The sequence below is a fragment of the Diabrotica undecimpunctata genome, chromosome 1 (assembly GCF_040954645.1).
Source record: "Diabrotica undecimpunctata isolate CICGRU chromosome 1, icDiaUnde3, whole genome shotgun sequence".
NCBI classification, from domain to species: Eukaryota; Metazoa; Arthropoda; class Insecta; order Coleoptera; family Chrysomelidae; genus Diabrotica; species Diabrotica undecimpunctata.
In genome coordinates, this window is record NC_092803.1 from 68,791,085 (window position 1) to 68,810,569 (window position 19,485).

The 19,485-nt window shown below is 31.1% G+C and overlaps 1 protein-coding gene across 1 annotated transcript in view; it reads left to right on the forward strand.

Moving 5' to 3' along the window:
- LOC140450528 (uncharacterized) overlaps nt 1–19,485 on the forward strand; it is a 58,296-nt gene that overhangs the window by 25,570 nt on the left and 13,241 nt on the right. Inside the window, exons 2-8 of the mRNA XM_072544186.1 lie at nt 3,397–3,910; nt 6,252–6,492; nt 6,596–6,793; nt 15,125–15,292; nt 15,631–15,823; nt 17,122–17,385; nt 19,114–19,282. Of these exons, the coding sequence (XP_072400287.1) occupies nt 3,409–3,910; nt 6,252–6,492; nt 6,596–6,793; nt 15,125–15,292; nt 15,631–15,823; nt 17,122–17,385; nt 19,114–19,282 (1,735 nt within the window). The 5' untranslated portion in view covers nt 3,397–3,408. The remainder of the gene's footprint in view (nt 1–3,396; nt 3,911–6,251; nt 6,493–6,595; nt 6,794–15,124; nt 15,293–15,630; nt 15,824–17,121; nt 17,386–19,113; nt 19,283–19,485) is intronic.

Here is a 19,485-nt window from a genome sequence, read left to right on the forward strand (position 1 = left end):
AACTGTGGTATTTCATATTTTGCTCCTCTCAATATGTGCCCAAGGTAACCAATCTTGCGTTTTTTAATGAATTTAAAGAGTTCTCTTTCCACGCCGGCTCTCTTAAGGACGTCATCGTTTCGAACTCTATCCACCCAAGGTATGCGCATCATTCTTCTTAATGACCACATTTCAAATGCTTCAAGTTTGTTGATAGATGATTTTTTCAAAGTCCACGTTTCCATGCCATAAAGCAAGATGGACCATATGTAGCACTTGACCATTCTGTAGCGTATTTCGAAATTTAGGTTTTGATTACATAGGAGCGGTCTGAATTTCACAAAAGCTTGTCTTGCCATTTGTATTCGGGTTTTTATCTCTTGTTGTGGATCCGATTGGTCATTGATATTGGTGCCAAGGTATTTAAAAGTTTTCACGCGTTTTATGCGATCGTCACCTATGCATATTATCGGATTTTCTGGAGGGTTTCTGCTAATGACCATATATTTCGTTTTCAAAATGTTGATTTTGAGGCCATATTATAGATAAATATTTAATTTTGATATACAGGGTGGGTCAAAACCCTGAATGAATATTTTCTGAATTTTCTTAAATGTCTTCTTCTTATAGTGCCGTGCACCTATAGTGCGTTGGTGAATTATCTTAAAGCCAGACGTCTGTCTTTTGCGGCATGCAAAAGATCGCAAGTGTTATTTATGCCTGTCCAGTTCTTTATGTTACGTAACCACGACATTTGTTTGCGACCTACAATCTCCTACGACCTCTTGCCTTCAATCGTTCCCTGGATGATTAGTTGAGGGATTGCGTATTTTTTTCCTCTCAGAATATGGCCGAGGTATCCAATTTTTCGTACCTTGATCAAATTGAGTAGTTCTCTCTCAGTATTTGCCTTTCTTAAGACTTCCTCGTTTCTCATCCTATCTGTCCATGGTATGCGGAACATTCTTCGCAACGTCCATATTTCGAAGGCCTCCAACTTATTAATGGAAGGTACTCTTAACGTCCATGTTTCCATGCCGTATAACAATATGGACCATACATAGCATTTAACCATCCTTTAGCGGAGATTAAAGGCAAAATTGCGGTTACATAGTAGCGGTTTAAATTTGATAAAAGCTTGTCTTGCTTGTTCGGTACGGGATTTTATTTCTTGTTGAGGATCCCATTGGTCATTCATCATCATTCCCAAGTGTTTAAATAAATGTTTTCACTTGATCCATTGGAGCAATATCTACTTGCAGTTGTATTCTTAAAAGTGCGTTTTTTCTTATTGCCATGCATTTAGTTTTTCCAGCATTTATTTTAAGCTATATCTTTTTCCTACGGACTAACCCGTTTACCTTTATTCCACACTCAGAGCCTTCCAGTGCCTCTGCAAAAATGTTCTCCACATAGAGATTGAAGAGCATAGGAGACAAAATACATCCCTGTCGCACCCCTCTTAAAATTTCAAATTCTTCTGTGTTGGTTGATTTGTTCAGTCTCACTCATGCTTTTTAGTTCCAATAGAGATTCTGGATAACTCTTATATCTTTCTCGTCAATGTTAGCGTTGTGTAGCTTTTTTATCACTGCGTCATGTTCTATGGTGTTAAACACTTTTTCATAATCGAGGAATGTTATGACTATATCCTTTATTAATTGTACACCCTGTATTTTAGTATTGTAATTGTTATTTTATGATACTTTATTATTTGTTAAGAATTCCCTATCCCTAACTGCTTTAATTTGTGAGTTATTCTTGATTTATTGTGCCAAACATTAATTGCAACAAAAATTACGTGAAATAATATCAGGTTGGCCGTGAAAAATAGTCAGTAGAAAGCTGGAACAATTCAGAACAACATATTGTAAAAGTTGAACAATCCTGTCTATTCAAAGTTTTAATATACAACCCATTGTACTTAATCCAAATGAGGACTTTGGGAGTGAAACAGAATTAGGAATAATATTTATTATTAATGTTTGTATTAATATGACAAGATTTCTATAGCGATCAATTTAAGCAATAAAACTTTTTTTACGATAAAATGAAGGTATTGAAATAAAATCGCTGTATTATTATTTTTACCTGGTGTCCCCGCCTCTGATGCTTTGTCACTAAGAATAAATAACTTTGTTTATTCCATAGATGGCAATGACAATAATAACACTAATCCTTTAACGAGGGGAAAAGCAAGATGATATTTTTTGAGACAAGCTATACATGTAAAGGAAAATGTATTTGAATTTAAATTTGAATGTTGTGAAATCTGTAAATGTAATGATTCATTGTCCAACAAACTTGAAACACAAAATGTAAATATTGCCTTTAATATCATTTAATTATAAATACATAAAATATACTTTTATTTATTGTGCTTAAATCTTTAAAACATGTAAAAATATGAAAAGTAACTATGACAGGCCTTCTAAAATATATCCGCCTATAATCGATAATCGAATTATAATTTGCCGTACTACCGAGACTACACAGACTACCCTAAAGTCATGCATATGTTTTTTCACTGCTTATTTCATCTAAAAAAATTTGAAAAACTTATTCATGTATTGGTTAAAATTTTGAATTCGAAAGTTTATCTCTCGACTAAACATAAACTAATAAAATCTTACAACAAGGTGTTTAAAACTTTACCACTACTAAAATAATTTGTTTAAACAAACACTTAATAACAAAGTATTAGGATAAAAGCCTTTAGGATATTATCCTTTTAGGAATGTGGCGCTGGTTATAAAAGTGGATGCACTCCAACAATGCCTGCAATAACTCGTCGATGATTTAGACTGTTGTTTGTAATTGTTTCAGCCCAATAAATAGGAGTTTTTGTATCGATATGTAAAAAAAATTGTATGGATATAATAAATGATACATGGATCCACCACTTCACTCCAAAGTCAAATTGGCGGTCAACTGGATGGACAGCACCAGATAAAAGCCCCCCCCCCCTCACTAAAAATTAACCAGCTAAAGTTTTCGCTTTTATATCTTTAGATTGGCGTAGTATTTTATTCTTTGATTACCTCGAAGAAATAAGAATATCAGTAGCGAATACTATATAGCGTTATTGATGGGTTTGAAGGAAAACATTGCAAAAAAGCCCACAAAACCAAACTGCTCTTTCCCTCAGACAACACGCACGTACAAAAGTACATGAATTGTTTTCGTACACGCCATATTCTACTGATATGGCTTCCAGTAACTACTAGCTATTTGCAGGCTTCAAATTAAAACACAAGGGAAATATATTTGTTTCAAATGAGGAAGAATTCTGGAAACTAAGGCCAGAGTCATTCGATATCTGAGACTTATTGACTGAAGTGACATACGGAACTAACTTAAAACTATATAGCAAATAATACTGATGTTAAACTAAAAAACGTGTTTTTTTCTTTTTAGAATTTCCAGATAATGAGACATCTTGAAAAGCACCTCAACATGGACTCGCACGACTTCCAAGAAAACTCAGAGGGAACAAATAACTTGGATGAACTTCCAGATATCAAAATAGAGTTCCCCAAGTTTATACTAGACGACAATCTCATTAAAACTGACTTTTTAAGTGACGAAGACTGTTCAAACGAAGGTCATCTAACGTTCGATCTTCATCATGACAGCGACAGCTCAGAAGAATTAGACTCTTTGACCAAAAGTGTGAGGAAGAACCGGAGAAAAGCAGCTGCACCCCAGAGGGCCGTCCAGATTGAAATTAGTCAGTCGGGGTCTATGGAAAACAGTTCTGAATCTTCGCAAGATAATACTGATACTTTGACCTTTACTAATATTCAGAATTTGAGTTTGAAACTGAAGGTTGAATCTTTGCTGGATTTTGGGGAGGCAGACGAATTGTGTGAAGATCTATTGCAGAATATTAACGAGGATGATATTTTTAAAGATCTGCAGGATGAGGCAGGTATGTACTGTCATTTTGTTCTTTATACACATACATTGTAATTAATATGTGGGATATATATTTTGATAAAAAATACAGGCTTTATTAATAAAATTTTATCTAAAGTTTATTACTTTCATTAATCTGTCAGTCTATGATATTTTTGACATGTGGCGGTAACACCACCTTTTAAGGCTGCAAACTTGTCCATTTCAGTTTTCTTGAGTGTCCAAGTCTCTGATTCATACAGAAGAGTTGGAAAATGTAGTATCTGAGCATTCTTATTCGGAGCCTTAGGTTGAGGCTTAACCTAAGAATAAGAAATTGTTTGATCTCTATAAATACTGCTGTTGCTATTTATATTCGCACTGTTATTTTATGTAAAGATATTTATAACTTTTCACTCTCTCTATCTGCTCATTGCTTGTGACAAGATTACCCGGGGCGTTATCTTTCTTTGAAATGACCATAAATTTTGTTTTTATAAAATTTATTTTCAATCCATAGGTTTAACATGAACAGCTTAATCTCTCTTAAGTGTTTTTAAATCCTTAAGATTATCTGTTATAACAACTGTGTCCTCCGTATATCGCATATTGTTAAAAACCTCTCCATTAATAGTTACACCCTCACTTGAAAATTCTAATGTAGAACAAGAACAAGAGGAAGAATTCTTTTTAATGATTAAATCTAAAAAGTGTTGACAATGTTGTTATTTTCTAACTCTAAAGGTGCGATCTAACAGAACGTGAAGTGGCGTTCTTCAACGGCTCAGAAAAATAGAAAATACATAATTGAAAAAGACAAAATGTAAAAACGTGAACCAATCCAACGTGGAATACCGTTTTTATGCACAATATTTGTGGTTTACGATCCCTGGAATAGGGCAAACCTGTCTATTTATGGTTTTTCGGTAAAATAACATGGTAACAAGAAATTTGCAAGCTGATGTATAGCACGTACTTACCGCATCAAATCTTCTGACATGATTAGGGACAGGTTAGGTACGATCAGTTTTGTGGTAATTTTACTATGAGGTGATCTAAAGAAATTGTATTGGAATTTTTATCATTGTATAAATTACCCAACTTACTAAAGTTTTTACCAGCAACACTGGTGGACAAAATTAATCTAAATCCCGATCTCGAGGGCACGCTTTATTGGGACCGTTATCAAAAAGTAAATATTTATCAATTTCACACTAACATAGGGTGCCAACCGTGATCTCTCTTTTTTTCACTGTATATATTTTCTGTTCCTCTTTGCCGTCGTGAGCCAGCGCCTTTCCACGAGCTGTCTGATGCGGGCTTAAGCCGGGACTTCCACCTCTGGCTCTGGAACGTCATATGCGGAAGCCAAAGAAGGAATCAGGTAGAGTCCAGATAGATAGTAGACGATAAATAAGGGTACATTACCCTCATCGGCAGAAGAAACGATAACAAATTGACAAAGGGCAGTGACGATATATTGAAACCATAGGAAGATAAAAATCTTTCTAAATGTCGAGTTCAGATAAATTAACAAGGGATAATTAAACTTACTGTTGAAAATACGGGTTTCACCACAAAAACTGTATTTTAACATCGCCAGCCATGGGAAATAAGCTTTGTTCATGGGAAAATATTTCTTAAGTTCTGAGATTTTATTAAAAGTGGATTTATCACACCCAGAACTAATTTATTACATAGGAAGTACTGTATTCGTAGACGAACACAGTCATAAAAATAGTTAAGACACAGGATTAACTTAAAAGACAGTTTGGTACAGTTTCTTAAAAATTTAAAATTCAAGAAAAATTGTCATGTCGCAGATTCTGAGCTGTTGTTTTTTTTAATTGCTGATTGCCAATCCTGTAGGACGTGGTAGGTCTTTTTAGATTCTAGACTAGTCTTTCTTCTTGTTTTCCAAGTTTTGTCTGCGCAATTATTTTTTTCCTTAGTGCTAACTATGTCTGGGACGCATTCCCCTATGTTCCACCTCACGCGCCCTTACGGCTACATTTTTTTTAACTGATTTTCTAAACAATATTTTCTATTGGTATGTAATATAAAGGTGTATTGATATATCTTACTTAGGATTCTGACAGCATTTTTCAGTCATAATACTGTTCTAATTTGTATAATGTGATTCACAAAATCAACGCCTCTGGAGAAGACACAGTTAAGCCCTGTCACGGTTGTTATAGATTGCTTCTTGTCTAGATTCTCGTTATATTATAGATATTGCACTATATAGTTATGCTTACTCAGTGTATTTACAAAACTCTATCTACGAAAAATTTATCTTCAGTTAAAATGTTTACTAAATTTGAATATAACATAAATACTAGTGATGCTATTAGTAATATATTAAAACTTTTTAGATGGAGAAGCAATTGATGATGAGATGATCGTGAACGTCAAAGAAGAGTGGAGAGCACACTGGGGTGTCAAATGCAATATGTGCGAACAGGTCTTCCCCTTCAAAACAGAGTTCGATAAACATTATATTACTAATTATAATCTAATTCCGGTGTATACGTGTACATTTTGCAACAAATCCGCCGAGAAATACTCTACGTTTCGCTCACATTGTTATAGACACATAACTGAAGGCCGCTATAAGTAAGTGCACAGTTTTTATTAAAATATACCTGTGGTGGTATAATTGAATTATCTTTTTTAGCATTCCTGTTTTAAGCCTCTAACCATTATTCTTTTCTTTCAGATGCCAATACTGCCCAAAAGGATTTAGCCTACAAAGTATGTTACATGTGCACATTTTAGCAAAGCATACCAAAGTCAAGCCACACAATTGCGAAGAATGCGGTAAGACATTTGTTACTAAACCAGGGTTGAAGATACACCTCAAGAAACACAAGACTGAAACAAAGGAGGATTATCCGTGTGTAGAATGTGGGAAAGTGTAAGTATATTATACTATACGGACTATTCAAAACAGATAAAAAATGTAATAATAAATATATATATATATATATATATATATATATATATATATATATATATATATATATATTGTTATGATGTGTTTTTTGTTTGAATGATGAGCAATGAGTATTTTTAATAATATAGGGTTTTTATCGCGGTTCTCAAAGAATTAGTTTGTAAGTACTTTTTTAAATTATCTTTATTATAACTATTATGAAACACACATATATATATATATATATATCTAACCTAGCCAATGTAAATTTAAAATAAACTATCTTTAAACTGATATTCTTATAAAACTAATTAAATTCTATAGACAATCTAAAATTTAAACAAACTATCTTCAAAATTGAAATTGTTATGACACTAACTAAATTATATTAACAAAATTTTGTACCTTTCTTTCACTGAATGCCTAAATGAACTGTTTTCCACTATATAGATTCTAATCACCACTGAATGTCTTCGTACTTCAGTTATCCTTGTTTTTTGTGAAATTATTTTTTCCAATTATCAGCTTCTACCAATTTAAGATATAGTTTTCTTCACCAGCATTTATACACCACCAACCAAACCAGTAAACAGCATTTATATTTATTCTTCTTTTCAATATACCAATATCCAATTATTATAAGTTGATTTATACTAATCTCCAACCATAATATAATTTAATTTCTTCCAATATACTTTTTTTAATCTTCAATAATTATTTGTGTATAATTATAAATGTGCATTAAATTATATGCATAATTTTTAATCTTCATTTAACTCACTATATTAAACAATTGGACTATCTCCAACTAACTTTCATATTTCTTATTAAACTGCTTGACTGACTTACTAAAACTGTGAACAATTGACTTCACTAACTAATCTACTAACTTTCATAATAAACTGCTTGACTTCTGACTAAAAAACTTCCTGACTGCTTGACTTCAGACTAAAAACTTCCATCACTGCCATCTTGAATCCAAATCACGGGTATTTATATCCTTTTGGATATTCCAGAACCATCTGGTAAGAGATCATGTTCCAATTTGTTCTATTTCTTCGATATAGATGTTCTCGAAAAAAATATCTGTTCGATCCACCGCCATAATCATTATTCCAGAATGTTCCAACATAAACACAGGTCAAATTCTGCACTCTGGAGAATTCGTTAATGTTCCATTGATAATTTTGTTGACATTTAGGCTTTTCAGATCAGAATAAACATTCAACTTAGTAACTAACACTCTAATTTAATAAAATACACAATTCAAACAATATATTATTATAACCCCACTTTATATTCCCAATTATGATTAATTTCTATCTGTCAATCACTCCGAGAGTATTTTTGGTTGCCTATGCACATGGCTCACTTAAATCTATTTACAACATTATAATTACTAAAATACAACTTTTTACAATTATTATATGCTAATTTCTTAAAATGCCCTCACATAAATATATTTTTATTAAATTCTCTAGTATATAACTTATTTAAAACAACCAAATATCTAATATTATGTAGTATATAACTTATAAATTATTTTCTATAAACCCCAATCGTCACAATACCCCAAAATAATATTTAAAATAAATAATTTACTTATTATTTTTTTAAATATTAATTTTCTCATACCTTATTAAATTTAATAAATCAAAATTTTTTTTTTATTTAAAATGTGTTAAATACATCCCTGTTCGCTGTCTATGTCAAAACAGAGAACAACGGATCACAGTTCGGCTATTCTATGGTCAAACTGTCATGTCAAATGGAACAATGGATGCGATATCAGAGAATAAAATATAACCTTAATTAAAATATAATCGATATGGTGTTCTGTTTGTTTATAGACAAAATCTAGGAATTATTTCCATTCAAAATAACTTTCATCAATATAAATTGGTAAGTTTTACACTTTTTATAAAGACATTTACACAATCAATTCTGTATCTAACCCCAAATTATGATTTTTAGGGTACCAAACAATTTCCATATGTACAAAATTCAACAAGTATGATGTCAAATTTATTCACAACAAAGAAATCTACCATCTATCTATAAAATGGATCTATCAGTAAGTTTTTTTTTTTTTGAAAAATTGTACATTTTTCTTGATTTATTTTAAGTCCAACTTTATCTAATCTGTTTATTATAATTTTTAGGTGTTTCTCATGATCTTCAGCCGTTTTAGAAACAATTAATATATCACCAATGTAGTGAATTACAAAATGTTCATATTGATCCAAAATATCATGAAGACATCTACATAGAACACTGCAAGATGATTGAAGTCCAAATGGTAGTACTTTGAATTCATATATTACTCCATCTATCTGAAATCCTGTATACTGTCTACTTTTTCTTTCTAGAGGTATTAACCAGAAACTATGCTGTAAATCGATTTTAGTGAAAAATGACATTCCTGTAATTCTTCCTAATATTCCATCTATACTCATTGGTGCTTCAAATTGCTTTTCAGTAATCTTGTTAATATTCCTTGCATCCAAACATAACCTGATTTCACCTGATCTTTTTCGTACTACTACTATGGGGTTAATAAAACGTGTGTCTGCCTTCTCAATGATCCCATCTTCTAACATATTATTAATTGTTTTGTTTACTTCTTCTCTGTATTTATATGGTATTGGGTATGATTTTGTTTTAAAATCTTTTTCTTCTTTAACTTTTATACTATGGATATAATTTTGTGCAATTCTATTTTCTTTATTGACAAGTCCCTTGTGTTGCTGCAATATGGAAATGACTATTGATTTATATTCTTCAGGGCAATTTAAAACTTTTATCATATCTTCTTCTTTACAAATAAAATTATTCTTCATTATGTACTCATTATTCCTTGCTTCCAATTTTACGCACTCCGCCTAGTAGGCATCCATCTGCTTAAAATTTCCATTCCTTAAATATTCACTACAATAATTATTCTTTACATTCTTTTGGGACATTTCCCTATCATCAAAATACATTTCTTCTTCATAAACATCATTATTTTCTTTTAATAATATCCTATCAACTCTTATTCCTTCTTCTACCTCATCTTTCTGCATAAATTTAATTATTTGCCCTTCCAAAGTTACCATTTTTTCTTCAAAATCTATCTTTACTTTCTTCTTTTCCAATTCATCATTTCCCATTAATATATCAACACATAAATCCTTGACAATAAATCCTTGCATATTAATTTCTTTATTAAGAATATTAATTTTAAAATTGGCTAGTTTATCAATTTCACCCAACTTCTTATTATTTGCACCAATAATTTTAATTTTTGGAATCTTTATTATATCTGATAGTTTTAATGTATTAAAAATAAAATTCTCCGAGACTAAAGTACTTTCTGAACCAGTATCTATCATAATTTTAATCATTTTATTTTTGGCCAAAGCATTTATATAAATTAAATTAATAGAGTCAATAATTTTCTCTTCATCTAAAGAAATAAATTCAGAAGGTTTTTCATAATAGCAATGGCCTAACTTGTAATTCAGAAAGTTTACTGCACAAAATTTTGATTATTAGAATTGTCAGATTGTATCTGACCACTTGGATCTGATGTCCTATGTCTTTCCCTACTATGACTTCTACTCACATTTTCTTGCCTTGTACTATTTCGTTCCCTGTCTTCGCAGCTCCTATTCCTTTGTACACAATTTACCTGTCTGTTATAGTTAGGTCGCTCTGTATTTCTTCGATTATTAAAATCTTGTCTATTATTATTAGTACTGTTATTAAAATGTTGTCTATTATAATTACTGTTATTATTATTAAAATTTTGTAAATTATTACCATATCTATAATTATTATATGATTGTCTATATTGTTGATTATCATTTTTATTATATTGAAAGTTATTATTGTTTTTTCTGTTGTTATTATTACTTGTCATATTGCCTCTTTGTATTCTTTGAATAAAATTAATAAAACTATCTATTGTTTGAATATTTTGTACAGTTACTGTTTGCACAACATCAACATCAAAATGTCTAGATATAAGACTGTTTCATCCTCTCTAAGTGGTGGTTCTAAATATTTTGCAACTGTTATCAGTTTTAATGCATAATCTACCATATTTGATTTTAAATTGTGATTATACTTTCCAAAATATAGAATTTCTCTAAACTTTGCTTGCTCTAATTCACCCCAATAATAATTTAAAAATTTATTTTCAAATGTTTGAAAGTTATCTAAATCATTTTCAATACTAGCAAACCAAGTTGCTGCATTGTCATTTAATGTCATTCTAATATAATCTTTAATATCATTAATATTATTCACAAATCTTAATTTATGTTTTAAACTATTTATGTATACTCTAGGATGCAAATTTTTTATATTACCAGAGAATTTAATCCCAGTCTCATTTGTTAAATTTAAGTAAGGTCTCCCTATGTCTCTCATTTGTGAAATATCATCTATTCTCTGTTCCACATTTCTTATTTGATTACTATTTATTTGGATATTTTGTTGTATATCGTCTAATTTTTCTTCTGTGTTTCTCCTGTCTTCGTTAATTTTTACTTCTAAGTTACATTTCTGTAACTCTATTTTCTGTTCTATATCTATTTTATTATCTTGAATAATCCTCTTTACTTCTGTCCTCTCATTGTTTATCCTTTTCTTGTAGTCATTCCGTATACTTTTTATTTCATTTGCAACTTTTTTCTCTGCAGCTTCAAGTTTTTTATCCATTTGTTTTTCCATTTGTTTTACAATTTTATTATTATTATCTTCTATTTTCTTTTCTAATTTTCTATAATTCTCTTCCAATTTCTGTTCCATTTTTTTCATGTCTTCTTTGACTTCTTTTGAATTCTCTTCCAATTTTTTTATTCTTTTGAATTCTCTTCTATTGTCTTGTTCATCTGCATCATTAATGACATCAAAGCTGCCATATTGACATTTTCCTCTCTTTCTGGATTCATTTCTGCAGTATCTTGTGGAACTTGAACTAAACTCTCCTCTTGTATAGGTTGTGTTTCTACTTCCACATCTTCTTCATTCTTTTTGCTTCTTGTACCTTTCTTTCCTTGAGACATTTTGAGACTTTACTTGTTCAAATATAATTAAAAATAAAATCTATAATTTTTTCTTTCTACTGATAATTAATTTAATTATATGAGAGCACTTATCTTCCCAAACTAATTCTTTTAAATAGAGAGCCACCGCGTTGGGTGCCAAATTGTTATGATGTGTTTTTTGTTTGAATGATGAGCAATGAGTATTTTTAATAATATAGGGTTTTTATCGCGGTTCTCAAAGAATTAGTTTGTAAGTACTTTTTTAAATTATCTTTATTATAACTATTATGAAACACACATATATATATCTAACCTAGCCAATGTAAATTTAAAATAAACTATCTTTAAACTGATATTCTTATAAAACTAATTAAATTCTATAGACAATCTAAAATTTAAACAAACTATCTTCAAAATTGAAATTGTTATGACACTAACTAAATTATATTAACAAAATTTTGTACCTTTCTTTCACTGAATGCCTAAATGAACTGTTTTCCACTATATAGATTCTAATCACCACTGAATGTCTTCGTACTTCAGTTATCCTTGTTTTTTGTGAAATTATTTTTTCCAATTATCAGCTTCTACCAATTTAAGATATAGTTTTCTTCACCAGCATTTATACACCACCAACCAAACCAGTAAACAGCATTTATATTTATTCTTCTTTTCAATATACCAATATCCAATTATTATAAGTTGATTTATACTAATCTCCAACCATAATATAATTTAATTTCTTCCAATATACTTTTTTTAATCTTCAATAATTATTTGTGTATAATTATAAATGTGCATTAAATTATATGCATAATTTTTAATCTTCATTTAACTCACTATATTAAACAATTGGACTATCTCCAACTAACTTTCATATTTCTTATTAAACTGCTTGACTGACTTACTAAAACTGTGAACAATTGACTTCACTAACTAATCTACTAACTTTCATAATAAACTGCTTGACTTCTGACTAAAAAACTTCCTGACTGCTTGACTTCAGACTAAAAACTTCCATCACTGCCATCTTGAATCCAAATCACGGGTATTTATATCCTTTTGGATATTCCAGAACCATCTGGTAAGAGATCATGTTCCAATTTGTTCTATTTCTTCGATATAGATGTTCTCGAAAAAAATATCTGTTCGATCCACCGCCATAATCATTATTCCAGAATGTTCCAACATAAACACAGGTCAAATTCTGCACTCTGGAGAATTCGTTAATGTTCCATTGATAATTTTGTTGACATTTAGGCTTTTCAGATCAGAATAAACATTCAACTTAGTAACTAACACTCTAATTTAATAAAATACACAATTCAAACAATATATTATTATAACCCCACTTTATATTCCCAATTATGATTAATTTCTATCTGTCAATCACTCCGAGAGTATTTTTGGTTGCCTATGCACATGGCTCACTTAAATCTATTTACAACATTATAATTACTAAAATACAACTTTTTACAATTATTATATGCTAATTTCTTAAAATGCCCTCACATAAATATATTTTTATTAAATTCTCTAGTATATAACTTATTTAAAACAACCAAATATCTAATATTATGTAGTATATAACATAAATTATTTTCTATAAACCCCAATCGTCACAATATTTATATATATATATATATATATATATATATATATATATATATATATATATATATATAAATATATATATATATATATATATATATATATATATATATATATAAAATTAATATTAATTCTTGTAATAGTAATAATCTTAGCTCTAGGTTTAATTGTACTAACTTGGCAGATTGAAACCCCGAACTCTAACGGAACCGTATCCCTCTTGATAATGGTTCCAAAATGGGTGCTGATACGTCGAGTTTTAAATTCTCAACGCGGTCAGTCTTCCGGGTTGAACCGCGTCGATTATCATTGCGCCGAGCTTTCGATATCCTCTTCGATGTCTTCTTCAGGGCTTCCGAGGTCTCAGTCTTCCGAGCCCCCAGACACTACTAATCTGATCTACACTCATCACTGTTAAAAAATGTTAATTTTTCAAAAATCTATCGAATGACACTAAACACGACACTCACCCCCACAGGCTGGGGATGGGGCGAGGTGCAACTTTAAAGTCTTAAATGGAAAATCTAATTTTTTATTGTAGATTTTGCATGAAAAAGTAAACAAGTTTTGTTTGAATTTTTTCCGATTCGCTTTAGATTGGGCTGTAGTAATTGTAGAAAAACAAGGACAGATCAGAAGTCTGCAACTTAATTTTTATGATAGTGAATAAATTTTTTTACTATTTTATTTGGAAAATTCGAATCTGCAACAAAAAAGGGGGGTTTCTATTTAAAATTGCAAAGTTGCCTCTCGCCTCACCTCCAAGGGGTGGGGGTGGGATTCGTGTTTGGTACCATTAGACAGATTTGTGATAAATATTAAAGACGTTTTTTTGTTTTTTCATTTAGCAGTGTATTTCTCGACATATTAGACCGTTTCCATAATTTTCCTATCAGAGTAAATCAGAATATCATATCAGGTATCAGGATAAATTATTGTCTAAATAAAGTTACTTATTTTTTCATAAGAAATCCGCAATAAAAATGGGGGACCCTATTTATGATTTCAAAGTTATCTTCAGTCCCACCTCTCGGGGGTGGGACTGGGAGGTCATGTTTGATATTATTTGATAGATTTTCAAAAAATTCAAATTCAAAAAATTTTGAACAAGTGGTTTTCAGTTTTTTTGTCCGACGTAAATTTCGCAAGATGTTCGTCCGCCCCGCTTGTTTTGATACAACCTGTATTAACTAAAGTATAAGGATAACGGCATAGCTTGTACCAAAATGGAAGTAAAATGTATAATAAGATGGAAGGTAAAATAAATAAGCATTTCTGGCTTATTGGTCGTCATTAGTAAGGTGTAGCCCGTTTAAATCAAGTTGGGAAATAGTTACTACAAGAGTAACGTAATCGTTTTGTGGCATTAATGCTAGAAGAGTCTTTTATTACAGTGCAAAGTTTTCAGGTTCTTGCAGCGTCTTGATTAATGTTCTAAAATTGTTGCGTTACTCTTAGAATGATCGTTTCTCCAATTAATTTTACCTATTAAAACTTATCAGAATCTTACAGATGAAAATTAAGACCCTATTTATGATTTCAAAGTTGATACTATGTACTCGCGTTAACCGCGCTAATCGCGTTACTATTCTGTTTATATTATATGATCAAGTAACCTCTCTCATATATTTTATATTTATTTAATTAATATACTTTTTTTGTTTAGATTACACACCAGAGGAGGTTTAACATCGCATATGAACGTCCACAGACTCGGTAGACGATTTATGTGTGATGTCTGCGGAAAAACTTTTACACAAAAAGTCAATATGCAGCAACACGTGAAGCAGCACACAGGGGATAAACCTCACTGTTGTAATAAATGCGGGAAAACGTAAGTTTTATATTTAAAGTTTTTTTACAATGTAGAACTTTATATTTTGTAATATTTAGTAATAACCCAACATAATTGTAATTAAAATTACATATTTTTGACGTTTCCAGCTCCTGTCCGAAAATTATTCTCAGAAAAGTTTTATTAAATAAAAATAATATTATACTTAACCTGTAAGTATTTACAGATAACAACAAAATATTTACAGATTACACCGTTTGTATATTCAATAAGTTTTTCGGATAGCGATTTCCGGACTGGAATTTGAAATGTCATAAAACCAATGTTTTGCTGTTACATTATTATATTTTTTAGTAATTACTCTTTTTACATTTTAGGTTTGCTGAAAAATCTCATTTAGTTCGCCACTACAGCTTCCACAGTGAGGTCAGACCGTTCAAGTGTGAAGTTTGCCAAAAAATGTATAAGACTGAGAGGTGTTTGAAGGTGCACAGCCTAGTCCATGCGGCAGCTAGACCCTTTGTATGTGGATATTGCAACAAAGGATTTTTGAGTAGCACAAAATTGAAGGTAAGGAAGACTTTAATCTGAGGTATATGGAATGAGTTAAATCGTTAAAAAAGCTGGCATTGAACTGGCGAAAAGCTTATCTAAACGAACTAGGGGAAGAAATATATTGTAAGCGTTGTAAATACCACACTAATCTAGTATTTCACGAATTTTGATTCTTCCAGTTCCCTTCTTTTCCTTTTATATCGAGATAGTTCCTATCCAAACTAAAATTATTAAATTATTATTTTTCATTGTGGCACCAAAGAATTTTTACTTCTTTTTCTGGATTGCTCTCCTTTTTTTCTTTACTGAACCTGAAAACCTCCGTATTAGTTATTCAGTTTCTCTAGAAATTCAGCCACGTTTATCTCTTTTAAGTTTCTTAACTCCATGCCTTGATCCAATTATTATTGATTTATTGATACACGCTTTAGATTCAACCTTTACCAAAATATCTTACAATTTCTAGCATGACTCAACTAAGAAGGACCGGCAAAATCCACAGTTTGCTCAACTCGATCACGACAGAGACTTTTTTTTAGGAATATCCCATAACAGTTTCTCGGAGGAAATATGGTGATGAAATTGTGAATGGTTATAGAGATTTGTTATGTATTGTTAATCTGGTTGATTCTAAAGTTCTAAAAGCAACAATTTTTTTATTAATTCAGTAATCAATTCACTTTAAATTAGCAATAATGAATTTTACTATCGATGAAATGGTAGAAGTAAATTATATAAAATAGTTCCATTTAAAAATAATGTATTTGCATTTTGACTTTTCCTGTATTCGATTTAATGAATATTATCAAAATTATTTACTTTTATAATTTTTTACTATTATTAAAAAAATATGACTGCAATAGATCGTTGTTCCTATACTCCTTTTTAATTATACATAGAGATAAACTTTTTTTAAACGATTTTCATGTAATATTGGTGATAACTCTTTAAATATCCTGTATAACACCCTGTAAGTTTGAGATTGTAACTAATTTTAAAATGTGCAGTTTAAAGCTGCCTGCAATTTTTGTAAATAACTTTTTTTGTATCTTTACTATAACATGTTTACGCACTAATCAACCACACTGTAGAATATTGTATATACAAAAAGAGGAATATGAACCAGATACTTTCTGAGTCCCTTGCGTTTTGTACCTAATGCTTGTGCTAAATTCCAGACTTTTTCGCTAGCGATTTACTTCGTCTGCATTTTGGATCTGTCCATGTCACTCAAAGTTCAAGTTTTGATCACTTGTAATAGTATTAATACATAATTGAAAATCCAAGGTATGTAAAAGATAAACATTTTTTAGCAACATTATAACATACACACCGGAGAACGCCCGTATAAATGCAAGTACTGCGAACGCACTTTTACCAATTATCCCAATTGGTTAAAACATACGAGAAGGAGGCACAAAGTTGACCACAAGACTGGAGCGGAATTGCAGCCTAAGGAAGAACCGCCGTCGACACCTTCGACGCCTATGGCACTGCCTGCAACGCCTACTATGTCAGTGTCGCCTCCTATCGTAAATCCTTCAGCAACCACCATCTTGTCTTCTACCAGTCCACAGGTATTCTAATTATAGATTTTGATAATCGAATTTTCTTAGGTTTTAGTAATGATACTTTTTCGTGTAAGTTTATGCAAAATCTATTATGCTGATTGTGATAGTTATTAGCTTAATCATTATATGACTAGCTGAATCACTCAATGTATATGCTAAAAAAAGTGCCATTATTTGTCGTATACAGTTGTGTTTCTTGTATGTCCCTTTTTAGATTGGTATTAAGCTCAATCTCAAGGAATATACGAAAACATTGTAGATAGCATCAACGTGATTATATCCACTATGTTTTTATCTGATGCTATCAAAGTCATGCTATATGACTAAGTGATAAGTTATGGGAAAACGAAGAAATAGAAAACCTCCTAAAAGAGAAAAGGACAGTGTAGGTATATCAAATGGCTAGGTATTAAACAACAAAGAGATAGATATAAATATCTGGAGCTCAAAATAATAACTATCGGCATAATAAATATAATAAATGGCGGCATCCAAAAGAGAAATGTCGGATAAGAAATGCCAGGAGATTGGTACCTACCTAGGAGACAGAAAATGTGCAGAGACATGGAAGTTCCTTAGCAAACTAAGAACTAATAAAAGAAAAAGCATATATAGTCAAATAATATCAATATCAAAACACAAATTGGAAAATTACTACGGGGAATTACTAACAGAAAATAGGGATGCATTTTTGACTCAATCGCCAACGGAAGTAAACATTGAGTGTGAAGTAATAACCATAAAAGGTATAGAAGTTCAAAAAGCTATAAAAGAACTGAAAAATAGTAGATTTCCAGGACCAGGAAGTATCCTTGCTGAACTGATGAAATGTAAAACATAAAAACTTTCTCTCACTAAATTGGTACCTTTTTATCAATACCGGATCTGCGACTAAGCAGATGAAACCTGGTAGGCTCTTGTTTGTTGTAGTTGATGACAACCACTTTGAGTTTCCCTTCACTGTAGAAAATACGCTTGAGTTAGCATGGTTTAACACCTCAATATTCCAAAATGATTAAAGTTTCTTCCTCACAAAGCTCAAGCGTGCCAAAATCGTTGCAATCTTAAAACCTTATAAGCCCAGTGATAGCCCTCTAATATCCACGGAACAATATATTATGGTTTTCATGCAAGTTCCAGAACGATGGATATATATATATATATATATATATATATATATATATATATATATATATATATATATATATATATATACCGTATAAATAAATTAAAATGATTATTAGAAAAGTGAACATTAAAGACTAAATAAATAGTGTTAAAATAACTGAAAAATAAATAAAAAAATAAAAACAGTGTAATACTTTTGACGGTGGAAGCTGCTGCCTAAGTCATATTTCGATCTGAACAACAAACTGGCCAATACAGAACTAAAAGTAACATTTAGGAACACATTACTAATAACAGTCAACCTTTGGAATTATAGCAAGGTAGTCTGCTCTCCTTGGCCTACAGGATACAAGGAAGGTATCAGGGCTAGTGCTACGTTTCAACCGCCCATTATTACCCCTGGTTTTGCCGGCGCTGGAACTCGATCCCTGGCTTTCTGCGTGGAAGTCAGACATCCTACCGCCTGAGCTATCCGGCCCAGGAACAGCGCAATTGGCTTTGCCAAGGCCATAAAATGGAAAGAAAAAAATATTTACCTTAGTTACATGTGTAATTGTACTAACCGTGGAAGTGTTTCCAAACATTTATTATTTATTTATTTTTTAGATTATATCCATTGGCAATACACCTCTGGATACATCTGCTGATATCGTTCCTGTGATGTCAGATGTAAATTTCACAAAAGTAGAAGAATTGCTGTTGCAGAATGGCCTATTCAACTTTCCGCTAATAGATGATAAGATTTTCTTTAGTCAACAAATGGACTTTCTTACTGGTACGTAGAGACGTTTATTTTTGGTGACTATGGGTAATTATGGTCAACAGCGTTCTTGACAGATGTAAGAAATAAATAAAGGGACAAATGCATCTAAAATACATGAATGTCCTGCTATACATTTCTAAAAGTTGTGCTTTGACTACACTGTGATATGTTTCGCAGTACTTGCGTTTTCTCAGGTAGTGTTAGCCTGGAAGTAT